The 15,980-nt window shown below is 47.0% G+C and overlaps 2 protein-coding genes across 4 annotated transcripts in view; one reads left to right on the forward strand and one right to left on the reverse strand.

Annotated features, from left to right (window-relative positions):
• Positions 1–1,063: 1,063 nt before the first annotated feature.
• On the forward strand, positions 1,064–12,663 carry LTC4S (leukotriene C4 synthase). The gene is made up of 5 exons (XM_044454494.1): positions 1,064–1,255; positions 4,861–4,960; positions 7,565–7,635; positions 9,150–9,231; positions 10,947–12,663. The coding sequence occupies exons 1-5, from the start codon at positions 1,198–1,200 to the stop codon at positions 11,062–11,064; spliced, it is 429 nt and encodes a 142-aa protein (XP_044310429.1). The 5' UTR covers positions 1,064–1,197; the 3' UTR covers positions 11,065–12,663.
• A 1,914-nt stretch (positions 12,664–14,577) lies between these two features.
• The window catches only part of MGAT4B (alpha-1,3-mannosyl-glycoprotein 4-beta-N-acetylglucosaminyltransferase B), a 91,657-nt gene continuing 90,254 nt past the window's right edge, over positions 14,578–15,980 (reverse strand). For 2 of the 3 annotated variants that reach the window (XM_044454493.1, XM_044454490.1), the window contains one exon: positions 14,578–15,548. In XM_044454493.1, coding sequence (XP_044310428.1) covers positions 15,501–15,548 — 48 coding nt within the window. In that variant the 3' untranslated portion in view covers positions 14,578–15,500. Of the gene's footprint in view, positions 15,651–15,980 lie in introns of all 3 variants that reach the window. The other variant, XM_044454491.1, reaches the window with a different exon arrangement.

A 15,980-nucleotide genomic window follows, 5' to 3' on the forward strand; every position in this document is an offset into this window, starting at 1 on the left:
CCTTTCAGGGGCAGCAATAAGGAGGGAACAAATGAGAGGCCACCTTCCAGACTCACCCCCAACCTGGTGGGGGCCACACAGGATTTCCCGAAAAAGAGGACACATACCCCAGAAAGATGTTGCCTGAATCAATCTGTATGGATGCAGATTTGGAGATAACTGCGGCTCAAAGAGAAATAGTGTGCCTCTTGCCATAGTGTGGAAGACTCTGATCAGGCAGTCGGTGTCCTCTCTCTGCCACCCAAGTTCTGTCACTGGGCAGCTTCAAGACCTCTGCTGCACTGTCCTTCCATGGTTCTTTACCATTATATCAGACTGGGGCCACACTGGCCCCAGGGGACATAAGCACCTGTCCTCTGTTAAAGGGGGGCACCGGGTCATTACAAGATCTGAAATCATTTCTGCAGATGACTGCAGGAGCACCCATGCCCTCCATTAAGAGACACAGCGGAACTGAAAGAAGAAGAGACAGAACCACATTTAGAGGTGTGCCAGTTGAGGATTCTCAGCCACAGGGAAAATTGGATTAAACTTTGTGTGCTGTTCTGGGGAAACACCTCTGAATTCTCTCATTGTCAGTGGTTCTCGAAACAAATCACAGGGCACTCAGTGGAAGGAGATGATTCTGCTCAGACGTTCCTAGATGCATGCATATATGTGTCCATTCATGTATTGTGATGCTTCCATCCTGGTTTTCCTCTATTTGTACAGGGCACGATGTCTAATTAGCCTAGCTTTAGCTAATGGGTGAACAAAGGAAGGAAGGGTCTGCTTGTCATCTGGTCTCACACTGAACCACTCTTTCTATTTGAGGGCTGTCCCAAAAAGGACCTTAGAGGCACATTCCTATGTGAGTTTAGGCAAGAAAAGGGCTTTCCACAATCACCCATGATCCACAGATGGAAACTGCACACAGAGAGCCCGTCTGAATGCCTTGGGAGCGGAGTTTAGGCTTTAGTGAGGGGGATGCTTTAATGACAGAGAAAGGAAGCACGCAAGAGCAGCCCTGTCGCCGGGATCCAATCATAATGGCCCAGCATGCAAGGAGTTAAGTTTGGAAGAGGAAACAGCCTTGCTGCTGTCTGATTATATTGATAGCAGCTGTGGGTATATCTGTCCAGTGCAGAAAAGTCAGTCTCACAGTCTATCCCGCTTCGCTGCTGCCGCACTTTTATCTCTCAGTTTCTGGGAACCATCATGCTGCATCAGACAGCCTTGCTGGCCACCGTGACCATTTTGGGAGTCTTGGAACAAGGTAAGGCACGGCACATGCTCTCACTATAATCGGGCTAAGTCAGATGCCATCTATTTTAGGCAGGATGAAGCCAGGGCTCTTGTGGTGACCAGGACATGGGCACGCTGCCCTTGACTTGGCTAGAGGGGGAAGAAGAGGCACCCGGATGGGGGATACCCTGGTAGTTCTTTGATTTTTAAAGCCCGAGATAAAACTGACTTGTGGCTCTTGGTTTGTGTATCAGAAAATAGTAAAACCTGGATTTTAAAAACTATGCTTACACCTGTGACAACTGAATAAAATGGTTAGCTGATTTTGAATAGCCACTGATAAAGAAATGTAGGGAGAGGATCAAAGCAACTGCACTACAAAGAGGGGATGTTTTACCATGGAATCTCAGCTCAAGCCCTGGAAGATCTGCAGGTCTTCAATGGGGGAGGGCGGGGCTTCGCTCTCACCTGCAGGGTGCAAGCAAAGGGCTGCATAACTGTGGCCATTGGAAGACATGACACAGGAAGTGCCCCTCATACCGCAGCAACATTACATGATAAGGTCTAAGAAAACCACAAAGCTTTCCTTTCCTTTCCTTTCCTTTCCTTTCCTTTCCTTTCCTTTCCTTTCCACTACCCACCTTGCCTCACACGCAGGATGACTGTACAAAACTAGCAATGTAACAAAGAATGAGGTCAACTTGGTAGATGCCACCAACCTGCTCAGGCCTGTGGCATTAGAGAAATACTTAAGACGTCTTTGCAAAAGCTTTAGCTGGGACATAATGATATTGGGAAGGGGTTAAGAGAAATAACAGATTTCTGCATGGACACCTTAGCTAACTCAGTTACATTGATCAGAAGAGTATAACAGGTTTTTTTAAACCAGTGTACTATATCTAAGCATTGGTTCTGGTGCTCTGCTGAGCAGTAATTTAAAAAATTTTCTCATATTGGGATCACAGAACTTCATTGCTTTGCTACTTTTACATGAAAAGTAAAAATGTAGGTTGTAATGTATTTATTTAAAGGTTTTATATACTGTCCAACTACTAGCGTCTTGGGATGATTTTTCACAGAATAGGAGCCCACAATCAGTACACAATCAGCCCACAAAGTCATGCGAGCAGGCTCCCTGTGTTCAAGAGACACTTCCCTTGCCCCGGAAGGTTACCTAACCTGCCTTGAGTTAAAAAAGTAAAAGCTGCAGAAAATCGCGTGCACACGTGTGTGTGCCCTTTCTGTGCTGCAGTTTAAAAATGGAAGACTCAGCCTTGCACTGTTGACCTCACAGCAAACATCCTGATGCAACTTAAATATTTATGAAACACCATCTGGACTGTTGAACAGTGGGCTTGAAATGATAACTGGAGGGGAGAAAAGGTTGACCATAACATGGGGGTCCAAGGAAGACTTCGTAAGGACTGGGGGAAAAGTGGAGTTGTGAAGTGATCCCAATATGCACCAGAAGTTAGAGGGAAGATAGGAATGGGCGAGAGAACCTGAGGGACTGGAGCGGGGTCTCCAGATGCTGCTGGACCGCAGCTTCTATCAGCCCTACTCAGCATAGCCAATGGTAAGGGATGAGGTGAACTCAAACCAACATCTGGAGGAGGACCGCAGGTCACCCACTCATGCTATGGGGGGAAATGGACTTCAAGAAATAAAAGGTTGGGAGATCTCGGGGTAAAGTAGATCATTCAAAATATCTCTGAGTGATTTTCAGGAGATAAGCAAGGATCTCTGGGGAGGCATCAATGTCCTCAGAGGAATTCACACTTCACAGAAGTTAAATTGGTTTGATGTGGGAATAGAGTAGAGTAATCTGGAAGAGGATATGACTGGCTGACAAGTAATAAGGAACACGCCGTACTGCACCCTTTGTTGCAGATCTTCCTTTCATTGACCTAACTGGATTCACTCTCATCATTTTATGATCAACTACAATGCTAAACTCAAGATTATAATAAGAAAATTGGTGCAATGAAGTGAAGTTGTGTCTCAGTTACTTAATTTTCTTTTCACTTTCACTGATCTGAGGTCACAATTCAAAGAATGTTCCTTCCCCTTCTTACCAGACTTGGCCATTCAAAAAGTAATCTGCTGAAAGCACCAGATTTAGTAATGAAATGAAAGATATTCTGGGCCAGTACCCACATCATAGAGGAAAACTATGAGTTGTTTGTGATTCATAATTTACTTCTGCTTTTTGTAAACCATCTCCAGTCAACACATCTCAAGGATTCCAGTGTGTCATCTGTGTCTGGACCATGCGGTGGTTAGGGGCTGAACAACCAGCAGTTAACTGGACCAAGCAAAGAAAATAAAACATGGGTTAACTGCTGGTAGTTTAACTGCTTTAATAAGCCAGCAGTCCAGACTCAGATGTCATGCTCACAACTCCCAATTGTATCAATCAAATATTGTTTACAAAAACAGGAAACAGCTCACATTTGGCACATGTCCCTGCAAACCATGGATTAAATAACCCACAATTTGCTGCCATAATATGCCGATCAGGTCAATGACTTATCCCTTTTTAGCATCTCTGGGGGTTGTATCTTAACTTTTTAGCTCTTCATTATCATTATTTTCTGAAAATTGGAATTGGGCATGGCCATAGGAGTGAATCAGTTGGATACAGTTGAAACTAATTTTTAAGCCTGAAAAGCCAGCATGTTCTAGTTACCTGGACTGGAAAGGAAAATGTGCAGACGGATTCAACTGCAAATTCAGAATTTAGCAGTGGTGTGGGTGGCTTTAACAGCAACCTCCATCCCCAGCTGGTTCTGTCCAGTTGTGTTGGGCTATAACTCAGCATCTCCTAGCCAGCATTTCCTAGCCTACTAGCCCCTTGGCTAGCTTAGGAAGGCTGGCTGGAGAGCTCCAGCTTTTCATGTCAAATCAATTCCTCCCTCACTTTGTCCCATTCTGATTATCCTGACCATTGTTCCTCCTTCCACAGTTCTTGTTGAATAACTTGGCGGAAAAATATAGTATGTGAAAAAGCCATCAAAGCAAAGCTGCACAGACAAAACAAAGATGACAAACTAAAAGCTCCTTTTACAGAATATAGTGTGTTCTGGTTCATAAACTTGGAACTTTTCAGGCTCTTAAAAACAAAGGAGGCCTGCTGCAAAGGAGGCCTCAGACCAGAGGCCTGTCTAATCCAGTGCTTCATTCACACATTAGCAAACAAGCTGCCCTGGGGAAGCCTGCAAGCAGCGCACAGGTGCCACAGGTGCACGGGGCATCTTGCCTCTGGTTCTGGAAGTAGCATAGAGCCATCAGGACCAGGGGCCATTGCGATTCCTCCAGGAATTTCTCCAACCCCCTTTTCAAGGTGTCCAAACTGGTGGCCTTCCCTGCATCTTGTGGCAGTGAATAGTCTAATGTGACTTGCTGTTGAGAAGAGGATGAGGACAGGCTGGGGAGAATAAAGGTCAACTAGTTTGCAAGCGATCACTCCGAGATAAATGCTGCCTTCCTTTACTGTGTTTGCATGTGAAATATGAGTGCTGATTGCTGATGCAGGTGAGCAAGTTATGAATACATTTGTTATGCATTGTTTGTGCCTCATCTCCCAGGTATACTAAAAGGTTTCTTTTCTTCCCCCACGCCTCCCTTTCTGTCCAGCATATTTTGCCATGCAAGTGATCTATGCTAGGCGGAAGTGCAAAGTTTCTCCCCCTATAACTTCAGGTCCACCAGAATTTGAAAGGATCTTCAGAGCTCAGTAAGTCAGCTTTCCTGGAGGTTGGTTTGGGGTGGTGGGGTTGACGTGATATCCCAAACACTTGTGGAATAAGCTTCCACTGAGATAAAAAGGTTAACTCTAAGTACATGTGTTGGTACGATCAGGGTGATAACTGGCACAGACATGCAGAGGGATTTAGCCTCGGTGCTCAGCCCCTGCAGTGGGTTTTACAGACTGAAACGCCTTTCCATCCCTGCATTAGAGAAATTAATAGGCAAGTCTTTCAGGAGATACTCTTCAGCAAACGTTGGAACAGGCAGGCATCTCTAAAGTGCCATCCCTGTTGACCTTGATGAAGTACCTTCTTTTCAGACTTTGTCCCACCTCCTATACCCACATGTGGGTACAGAACCTGTATATATACTTCCTGGTTTCATGGCTGTGTGAGCTGGCTAAAATGACCCTTGATCCAAGGCCAGACCTTCCATATATGCAGGTTCATGAAAGGCATTTTGGCAAGTATGCTGCCAAATTCTGAGCATGGGGTAAATTTGTTGTGTGGAGTAACTGGGAGGTGTTGCTAAGTGAACACCACTGATCACTGGAAAGCTCCCTCAGCCTCGGAGGCACCTTCTCTGGTTTCTAACCACCAGTTCAGCCAGGTTGTGAAAATTGCAGCTAGAATGTTTTGCAGCTTTGTAAAGAAACTGCAGCAACCACTATTCAGCTGGTGAAAACATTCTTGCTCTCCTCTTCCCCTTACTTTTCATGATTTTCAGGAGGGAAAGTTACACATTTTGTAAGAGTACTAAAACACCTCTCGGGGTACTAAGTTGTGCCTTTCTTTTGGAGATACTAATGTGTACAATGGACTCTCAATGCCAACTATACTATCTCACGTCAACATGGAACGTAATTTGCCTGGTGCTGGAGCAGCTTCACATGAAAACGCACGTGCGCTCTATTAGAGAGAATGCGGCCCTTTCCTTTTCTGCACTGACTGCTAATTGCAATCCATACATTACACTGTCAGCTCTTCTCTTTTCTAAATAATCCCTTGGGAGGCATGATTTGCACTGGAGAAAGGACAGGAGGAAAGGCAGTACTTACTCTTCCTGCTGCTGGCTTTCCCCTGAATGGTCCTCCCTCCTAGTTGCTTTTTCCCATAAAGTTTCCAGTCCTGTGTCTGAAGTTAAGACAGCTGCACGTGGAAACTGCTGCAGAAAAGGGGTTCAGAGGACAGGCCAAGAGGGGGCCAAGGTAAGAAGAAGCCTTCCCTTCTCTTCCCCAGTGCAAATTGGTCTCTTCTGAGGAAGTTGTACAAGAGGGAACGCGTCTCTTGAGATTAAATGTAATCTCAATAGAACAGGTAATTTATCCCTCAGTTTAAGATGGGAATGAGCAGCACACCCCACCTTAGAACCTATTCTATCTACATATTTGCAAATAGAAACTATCTTTATTGTCCTTAAAATGAGCCGGACTGAAACTTACCCAGCTGTAGTCTGTTACAGTTACTTTACTGTAATTACTTCATCCTAAGAGAGCTTCTCCAACTATTGCCAGAGTGGGCTACTGCAGCCTCCCTCCCACTGGGGTGGGACCCTGTTTCAAAACGAGAGCCAAATGCGGTGCTCCGGCCGCTCTGGGCTCCTGTGTGCTGTTGCTGGGCAGAGCTGAGGGCAAAGAGATGGGACCGGGACGAGGAGCACTTTTCGGCTTAGAGTTCTTTGTGCCAGTAATGAAGCCTTAGCTGAGGCATTGCAGCCTTTTAGGAGGTGGTGGGGGGGGGGGGGTGGCACAACAATTGGGAAATCCCTACATAAGCAGAAGTTGGGGAGAAAGGAAAGCCCAATCCAGAGGGCTGGATGGGGACCCAGCCTTGCAGGCCTTCAGGGTCTCGCCCTTGCCTTGGGTGGCATCCGGGATGACCTGTGACCAGACGCTGCACTTGCTTCACACTGGTTGCCTGTCCATCAGCTGAGCCGTGTGATAGATAATCCGTGTGTTTCTGGACCTCGGCCTTCGCATCTTTATACTGGCCCCGTGAGACGACTCCTCATTGCCCAGATCCCACGGTCATTGTGGCGCTGCTCAAGGCACAGCTCATGCGAGGCATGCTTCACCTACCTGGGGGCCATTTGTCCTGCCATCTGAACCCGAGTACAAAACATCCCTCCAATGCTCCATACCCTGCTGTTGGGTTATTTGAGGGTTATTCCCCCTGTTGGGTTATTTGAGGGTTATTCCCCCTGTTGGGTTATTTGAGGGTTATTCCCCCTTAAACAAGCCATATCACTTGGGTTTAAATGACAGGGCAAGTTGCACCTCGGTGATGAATTAGACAAATGGCACGAGGCTAAAGTAATTGCTTAAAGAAGCCTCGCAGCAGTGCGGCCTGAATCCCGTGGCTCGGAGGCAGGGCATTGTGCTCCTGTGCTCGTCCGTCATGCTACGTCTGGCCATGAAATAAACTCTTAGGTAGGTTTTCTGGAGGAACAATTTTCAGGGTCTAGCTAGGCCCCCATGTGATATTGGAGATGAATTTCCACCTGAAATTAGTGGTGTCATTTTAAAAATATGCGAATGAATTATTGTTCCCCTGAACAGTCAATTAACAATGTTCTCCTTGCTTCTGTTTAGAGCAAATTGCTCCGAGTACTTTCCAATATTTATCTCCCTCTTGTGGGTGGCTGGAGTCTTTTCCCATCAAGGTAAAAAGCAAATTTTCTTCAGCTGCAAAGTCATAATTATCACCTTGATAATACTTTAGTTCTCTGGTTATAGTTCCATGCTTATGTGATCTTAGTACATTTGTTTGTTTATTTTTAAGGTGTTGGAACCTTATTTGTCTCTTCTGCTGTTGGCGGCCACCGAATCGCAGAGCAGTGGAGTTGACAGGGCCAGCAAGGCCGTCTGGCCAGCCCCCGGCTCCGTGCAGGCAGGGGGTTTGGTTAGGCGTCCATCCTGTCCCTGTGGGTGGCTTTGGGCTTTAAGAGTCCGACGTGACCGATGCAGCTCTGTGTCCCTCAGAGTGTTTCCACATGGGTGGCATACCTGCGCCTGGCACGGGTGTTCCCCCACTGGGGCAGCCTGGTCCAGCCAGGGATCCAGGTGTGTGGGCTAGGGTCGTGTTTGCCACCTTTCACTCGAGTGCTGCAGGAAGCCCTGGTCTTTCTGCAGTAGCTGAGCTGCATCAGGGTGAGGCCACATCATGCTCCTCCACTCTCAGGTTTGTTTTCAAGTTCGCACCCACTTAAACTGAGGATGACAGGACTCTGCGGCTCACTCCTTGAAAATGTTTTGTGCAGCACAAGAAAGAAGCTGGGATCCATCCGTGCTGCTAGGATGTTTCCCTTGCTCCACAAAGTCTCAACAACTGTAGTTGCATGATAATGTCAGAAAAATGGCTCCCAGCATGTGGTGGCTAGCCATGTGCTAAGGTTTTTCTTGTCACGAAAAGACAGAGGGCATCTTAAGGCATTTTCAAAGATGTGAAGCTTTAATGTGGCATAAGATTGAATGGACAAGAACCCACTTACTGATCAGGGTGTCTGCAAGCCACACCTGTGTGGAAAGTGGCTGTTTGTTTGCACCAATCAGGAGGAGCAAAGCTGGGGGCCCTGAGCATCCGTGTCTCCAGGGCCTCCTGCCCAGCTTTGCATGCCATTTCTCAATGGGAGAATAGCCGTGCAGGCACAGTGGTGCTTTTTATGTGGGAAGCCGGCACTGGTTCTCGCATATCTAAAAGGTTTCAATTGAGAGTGTTTTCCTTTGTTTGAAGCATTTTTAATGGAGACGTTTGGTATTGAAATGATTTTCCTGTGGAAATGTTCTGTTTTAAAGTTCCATCACTTTCAAACACTTTCAAGAGGCCTAAAAAGATACAGTAAAGTCAGTCTTATAAATGAATCACAAATGCAGTCCTATGCATGCGAGTTCCAGTCATTGCCTACATGTGCATCAAATGGTGCCCTAAACCAGTAAGTCATATGTTGCTGAAATGTTTAGGGGTGGAAAATGGGCTTTCTCTATGGTGTTGTAGCCCAGTAGTTCACAGTATCCCCTATCAGTGATAACCTCCACTTAAAAGCCCAAAAGGACAAATTTATTTTACGGTGTAACTCATTCCAGGTTCGTCTCCTATTTTTTAAATTGTTTTTGAAGTAAATTCTGTATTTTACAGGCTTTCCACATTAATCATGTTTATTGTTATCTTCTCTGGCAGTTTTGGCAGCGTTCAGTGGATTAGTCTACCTGTATGCTCGCTATCGGTATTTTAGAGGCTACACACGTTGTGCTAAAGAAAGGTGAGTTGCCCTGAGCATGAGGCTCTGCCAAGTCGCTCGTCCGCTTCCTGCCTCCCTCCAACATCCAAGCACCGGCTCTCGGCTGCCCCACTGAATGCCGTCCCAGGCAAGACCCGTTCCCTGCACAGGAGAACCGGCCTGTCCATCTCCAGGTGGGTCCAGGCAAGACCCCTGGAGACCAGCTGCTGCCAGCCAGTGTTGGCAATACAGAGGGACCAATAGTGTGATGACATAAGGCAGCTTCCTGTGTCCTTCGGCATGACCTTGTGCTTCCACATGTCGGCTAAGAAGGCGTATCAAGGCATGCTTTGTTTGGAGTTGGTGGTTCTGCAGTGCTGAGTAGGGGATTGGCTTGCTTGCATTTTGGGGAGTTCTTGCTAGGGAGAGGAGGAACAGAGTGGAAGCTGCGCGGGGGCCGGAATTTCCCAGGGGGCTCTCAGTACTGAGTCCAACACCGTCCCTCCCAACTCTGCAGGAATTCTGTGTGCTGCACATACATTTATTAATTAAATTTCTACTTAGTTTTGTCATCAAAGAGGCTCATGACATATTCAAATCATAACAATATACCTGGTTTAATTAATATTGCTGAAGTGGGGGGGGGAGGTAGGTAGTAGAAAACAACACAAATTTCTCCTATTCATGTTTAGACCATGTTTGAAATTGCTTAGAAAGGTGCAACTAACAGTAGTTTGTTTGGATAGAAGGTTTTGTTTTTTAATTCCTCTGTTTTGGTGTGTATCTGTGGAAAGAAATGTTTTGACTTTCAGGTCTCAGCCCTTTATTAAACTAATGGAGCGGTCTTACATATGAAATATTAGTTTCATAGACTTTAGTTGGACTTGTTTTCAGATTGGTTTGCATAGGATTGATGCTAATTCCAAAACCAACACTGTTCTTTCTCTCCCCAGCAAGAAATGCAAGGTTTAGTATAATGATGAGTCTCTACATCTTGGGAAGAAGTATTTTCTTTTAATTGAAACCCTTCTAATGTGGGCATTATTTTGAGAGCCGGGGGCAGAGCATTGGCCCGGGACACCGAAATCCTCGACTGTAGTCTCCACTAAGTCATGAAGCTCACTGGATGTCCTTGGGCCAGTCCCTGATTCTCAGCCTAGCCTGCCTCACAGGGTTGTTGTAAAGATAAAATGCAGAGGAGGAGGACTACGTAAGCAGCTTTGGGTTCTTGCAAGAATGGGAGAAAGCGGAAAATAGGTATAGTAAAATTACTTTGCACAGAAGTTTTCAGAGCAGCGCTTGATGGTGTTGCTTCTGCTGTGTAACAACGGCAGGCAGGGCTGAGTTAGCCAATTCAAGGCACAATCCCATCGTCTCCTGAAACCATCTGGGGGCGCCACAGGATTCTCTGCAGTCCCGGCATGCTGAGACTTTAGCAGCTGAGACTTGCCTGCCTATTTGCAGCCCCTGTTATTTCCTCAGTGGCTAAAAGCCTCTCTGCAAAGTCAAAGAAGCTGCGTGCCCTGCTCTCCCAAGCCATTCACACTTCTTATGGACTGGCTTGGCTAGACTTTTCTGGCCTTGCTGTACTTTCCAAAAATCGCTCCCCTTCCTGTAACTACCATATGATAGCTCCTAGCACAAATGAGTGGTCACAGATAATGCCTATTTATCACAGACTGAAGTCTGAAATTAGTATCACACCTAGCCATCAGCACCGATACCCACTAATCTGTTTCCTTCCTTCCTTTTGGCAGACTGGGCCCCATGTACTTTAGTGCTGGAGTTCTCTGCTTTCTTATTGGTTTGTCTGTGTTCGGGCTCAGTGTCCATTTTGCCCATCACTGGACACACGGGCATGAGCTTCTGCATTAGCCACCGATGGACCCCTGCTGCTAAAACACCATGGCTATTGCATCCCAGGTTTCAATGTCCGAGTTGTTTTAAGTGAACTGAAGAAATCCTGTGTTGAGCATCTTGTCTGATGGATGTTAATTTTGCCATGGCTTCCACTTGAAAAGCCACTGGCTCAGTGCCTAGTGACAGTGCAAAGGCTGACAGCCAGCGTGTGACCCTTCAGTTCTCTCTCCGTGGCCTGTGCTGCGTAGGGCAGGCAGAAGTTGGCTAAAACACCTGGAAGGCCACAAGCTGTCCAGCCACTGTATTAGAGTAACAGACTATTGTTATGAGACAGAAGGTCACTATGCAACTTCCTGTTTTGCATGGAACTAACATGCCCTCTAGTGCTGGGGAAGAGGGGCACCTTGGATGGGAAGACTTCTGGGGTCCACCTGCTTCTGGCCAGCATCACTACCCCATTTGCTTTGCTTCTCCACATCATGGCCCAGGGCAGGCGAAGGAATGGAGTGTCCCCATTCCTTGCTCTTGCCCCATTTTCCTGGAGGAAGAGGTCGCTATAGGGAAGAGCAGCAGACAGCCGTGGGTCTTGGTAGCTGTCCAGTGACCACTCCTCGATGTTTCTTTGGATCATTCCTACCTTTGAAAACCGAAGCTGGACCTCCAAAGGGTGCCTACCTCAACCTAGAGTTGTACATTTGTATTTAATCTCTAGTTTATCTTCTCTAATCCATTCGCCCGCTCTCTATCCTGCTGCATACACAAAATCCTTTAGAGATATATTTCAATTTCTTTTCCTTTGCTTCAGCTTTTAAAATACTTGAAACCGCTGTGCAACATTGGCCCATCTAGCTTTGCATTCTTCACTGTGATTACCAGCAACTCTGGTCTGGAGCTGGTCTTTCACCATAATAAAGTTTTTATCTCTCTATCTTACTAGCAACTCTTCAGGTCAGAGGGGTAGGGGACACTTTTTCAGCCTGGCCACCTGAGGCTCCTTTAAGTAGCAAAACAAGGAATTAAACCACATTGGACTATTGTAATGCACTTTATGTGGGGCTGCCCTTGAAGACAGTCCGGAGACTTTAGTTGGTCCAAAAGGGAGCAGCCAGCTTTTGTTGGGGACCAGTAGATGTGCTCATGTAGCACCAGTCCTGCCCTGTTACCAATTGAGGCTGGGCCCAATTTAAGGTGGCAGTGATGATGTACAAAGCCCTAGAGCCTGGGTAGCTGAAGGAGTGTCTCCTTCCATACACCCCTGCCCGCCCCCTAAGATCCTTGCCTGATGTCCTTTGGAAGCCCCCTTGGAAGGAGATTGGAAGAGTGGCTACCCTGAGAAGCGGCTTTTCTACTGTGGTGCCCCGGTTCTTGAACCTACTCCCCAGAGGGGTGTACTTTGTGTTGACACCTTATTTATTTCAGTAGCAAGCCAAAACCATTTTATTCTTTCTGTATTTTCAGGATTAACTGTAGGTTTTAATATTGGTTTTATTAGACATTTATATTTTATTTTTGTGTGTTGCCACTGTACTGTATTGTATCATTATTCTGAAACTTTTGTATAGGATGGGATGGAAATGTCCCAAATAAATTAAAGAAGGCTTTCGGCTTCTTGCAGTTTGTTCTCTCTCTGTATCTGTCTTCCTCCTCCCATTTTGTACCTCTCCAGGGCAGACCTAAATCCAGCGGGGCCAGTTCAGCACCTTTTTGGGCAGCTGCTGTGTTTGCACATTACTGGTTGTGGTGCTGCCCCCTGAGCTGCCCCGCAGGTGGCCCTGCTCTGCAGCACACTTCCCCGTGCCATCCAAGGACAGCTGGAAAAATATTTGTATCATTTCAGAGTAGTATTTGTGCATCTTTCAGTAGCCAGAAAATGCAAGCGCATGCAGGATAACTGCCGTAGTAACTGTATCACAGGGACACGAAGTTTTGCTGTAACGGGGCGATGCCCTTGGAGCATTATAGTATTTTAATTAATCAATTTCCATACTGCCTGACAGCTGAAGTACCAGTGCATTCATAATCGTCAATTTGAGTGTAGACGTGTCTTACAGCTAGAGAGTGACAGAGATTGATTAGGGAGCTTTCCATGTTTTGTTCTTGCTATGGTCCAAGGTAATGTCTGCAGGGCCACCCACACACAAGTTGGAGACGCAGGATTCTTGGAGTCTCAGTTCTGAGATCCTGCCAGAAACACCCTAAAGGCCAAGCCCCCGGCTCCTGCTTCCAGCCAACTAGAACAAACTGAATGGCGCCCCCCCCCCCCACAAGGGTACAAGTGGACCGCGGGGAGGGCAAAAGGGGAAGAGGCTTGAATCACAGGCTCCCGCGCCTCCCTCTTGGCACCCCAGCCGCTGGCCTCCTGCTCCCAAGCACTTTATCCAGGTGGCCGAGAGTGGCTGTCCAGGCAAAATGCAGGGTGGGGGGGGCAGTGGGGGAGGCCGTGGCTGCCGCTGCCACCCCTCGTTCCTGCCACTGTATGCAGGCAAACCTCTGAGCTGGGAGGCTTTCTGGCATCTGCCGCTGGGGCTGATGCGCTTGCACCTTCCGCTTGCTTTTGGAAGTTGCAATTCTCGAGAGACACTGGCTGCCTTGTAAAAGGAACTGTTTTTGAAATAGTCTTTGTATTGTAAATTCACTTGCTAAAGCTTTAAAAAGCTGTGACACCACTTACTGGCTACAGCTGGTTTTATAAGTTACTGTTGCAATGACTTTGCATTAAACCATTAGGAAATGAAACAAAGGAGCATATACAAATAATCTGACAAGGTTTAGCACCGCTCCCAGTGAGAGCGAAAGAGGCGGAAGCTTTGTTGAGTCAGGTTTCTTGGCCACAGGAACACACACCTGGTTCCAGCACCCTGAAAAGTTTGCCGCTCCAAGCCCGCTTGCAGAAGAGGAGCCAGAAGGGCTGAAAGGTCCATGACATGCCAACTCCGCAAGCAGGCTAACGTCCAGAACGAAGTTCTGAGTTTTCACACAGTTGCTGGGGGTGTCCTGTTTTCTGCTCTCTCAGATAGGCAAGCTTGACTGAGTCACACGCACCTGGAACATCCGCCTGTATATGAGCTGGTCCAAAGAAGCCCTCCCTACATCGGCACAGGTGAAAGGTGACTTCTTCCCAACCAGTAAGATGTCTCTGCCAAAGTAGCCAAGTTTGATTTGCAGTTTTTTTCCCCCCCTCATGAGGCCTAAGAAAGATGAAGGTGACTTGCAAGATGGCTCTCAAGTCAGGGCAGAGCACCTATAATTTTACAGTGGGCGTCTTTAGCGAAAGCATCTTTGCTGAGAGCAGAATGCCTAACATGAACGGCTGAATGCCCAGGGCACCAGCCAACCCCCACATGCAAAAGAAGTGGCTGTAGGTGTTAATTTAAATAGCAAGCTTCCCCATTGCAAAATCTTTCCTGGCTGTGCAGGCGGCTGGTCACTCACATGGTTCCAATATGCCTGCAAAGTGTTTTGGGTGGCTGGGTGGTCAGACTTTCTTGCCTTATAAAAAGCAAACAGAACAAAGCATGCTACTTGAAGTGGAATTAAAATTTTACAGTGCACATTTTAATATATATAGATTTTATATAGATATACTTGAAAAAATCAAATGTATCCAAGAATAAAAAATACAGCACATTAAAGTAGTATAATGCATTCCAGTGTATAACTAGAGACATTGGGGTTTTCTTTTTAAATTACACTCTAATCCCTACCATTTGAGAACTGGCCTACATGTTTTTATTATTATTTCAAAATTCACATCAACCAGTAAGTTACAGATATGGATTTAAAAGGATGGACTCTGCACGCCTCTCAAGGCATGGCGACCCTGGAGGCTTCGACGAGAGCTGTATTCTAGGGAGGGAGGGCGGCCTGTCCCGCCCCGGCAGGCACAGTGCGGTGTCGCTTCCCTGCCCTCCTGGCCCCTCCATGCACCGCCCCTTTCCTCCCTACGCCAGGCCTGCCGCCCGCTGTGCCTCATCCCCCAGCGGCTCTGGAGCGACTGCTTTGCTCACAAAAGGGGCTTTTACCCCATCGCACCACAGTGCTTCTCCACAGCTTCAGGGAGCTAGATAGCCACCGTTCTCTCCTGCTTAGCCTTCACGCTCATTAAACCCGTATTTCTAAATGCACCCTTTCATGATACATTCAGGCATCAGCACCCAGGGGCAGGGGCATGAAGAGGTGTGGGAAGCGTGGTCCTTGCTCAAAGAAACAAAAAGACCCAAAACAATCCTTTACGTGGAAAGTTCATCTCCATGGTTCTCTCTCTCTGCAGCTACAAAGGCAGCTGGATTCAAGATCGGTCAGCAGTGGTGCTTCTTCTCTTAGTTCAGTCCAGCACCCATGCATGACAAGTACTTTTCTTCTCCTAAAATAGGTGTGGTCAGGAAACACCAAGGCCCAGCCAAGTTTCACCGCCAGCTTTTTCTTCCTGTTCTTGGAGCAGCAGGTGCCCTTTAAAGCACACCTCTCTTGGTAAGAGGACTGCTCCCATGCTGCCACGTCTGCAGTTTCATGGAAGAGAGGAAGAAGAGGGGAAGAGCTAACGGCCATGTAGTGCATCACTCTCTCAGCCTTAAAGTTCAGTCAGCTTTCTTCAGGAATATCTGGAAGCACATGCATTTAAACATATCCATCAGCACTGGGCAAATTTCCTTTTCCTGTTTGTGCTATCGAACCACTCACTCCTCCTCAAACTGCAGGGGGAAGGGCTTGGATTTTCGGTGAAACCGCACCGCAAGCAACCACTCGGCAGAACCTCTGCATGTGGCAGGAAAGGATTTCACTGTTGCACATAAAGAGTGCACTGTGTTGACAAAAGCCCAAAATAGATACCAAGGCTGCGCAGAACATCTTGCTACAAAGCTTCCTTTTTATAAAACTCCAGCAACACCCCACACAAACTCATGCAGCCTCTCCAGAAATACCACTTCTGA

Source organism: Varanus komodoensis, unplaced genomic scaffold (assembly GCF_004798865.1).
Source record: "Varanus komodoensis strain SLA01 unplaced genomic scaffold, ASM479886v1 scaffold7_3, whole genome shotgun sequence".
NCBI classification, from domain to species: domain Eukaryota; kingdom Metazoa; phylum Chordata; class Lepidosauria; order Squamata; family Varanidae; genus Varanus; species Varanus komodoensis.

Excerpts from the sequence above, each read along its gene's own strand:
- LTC4S (XM_044454494.1), top strand. The coding sequence starts at position 1,198 with ATGCTGCATCAGACAGCCTTGCTGGCCACCGTGACCATTTTGGGAGTC. Across the intron at positions 4,961-7,564 it reads GAAAGGATCTTCAGAGCTCA|AGCAAATTGCTCCGAGTACT; the intron begins GTAAGTCAGCTT and ends GCTTCTGTTTAG. Across the intron at positions 7,636-9,149 it reads TGGAGTCTTTTCCCATCAAG|TTTTGGCAGCGTTCAGTGGA; the intron begins GTAAAAAGCAAA and ends CTTCTCTGGCAG.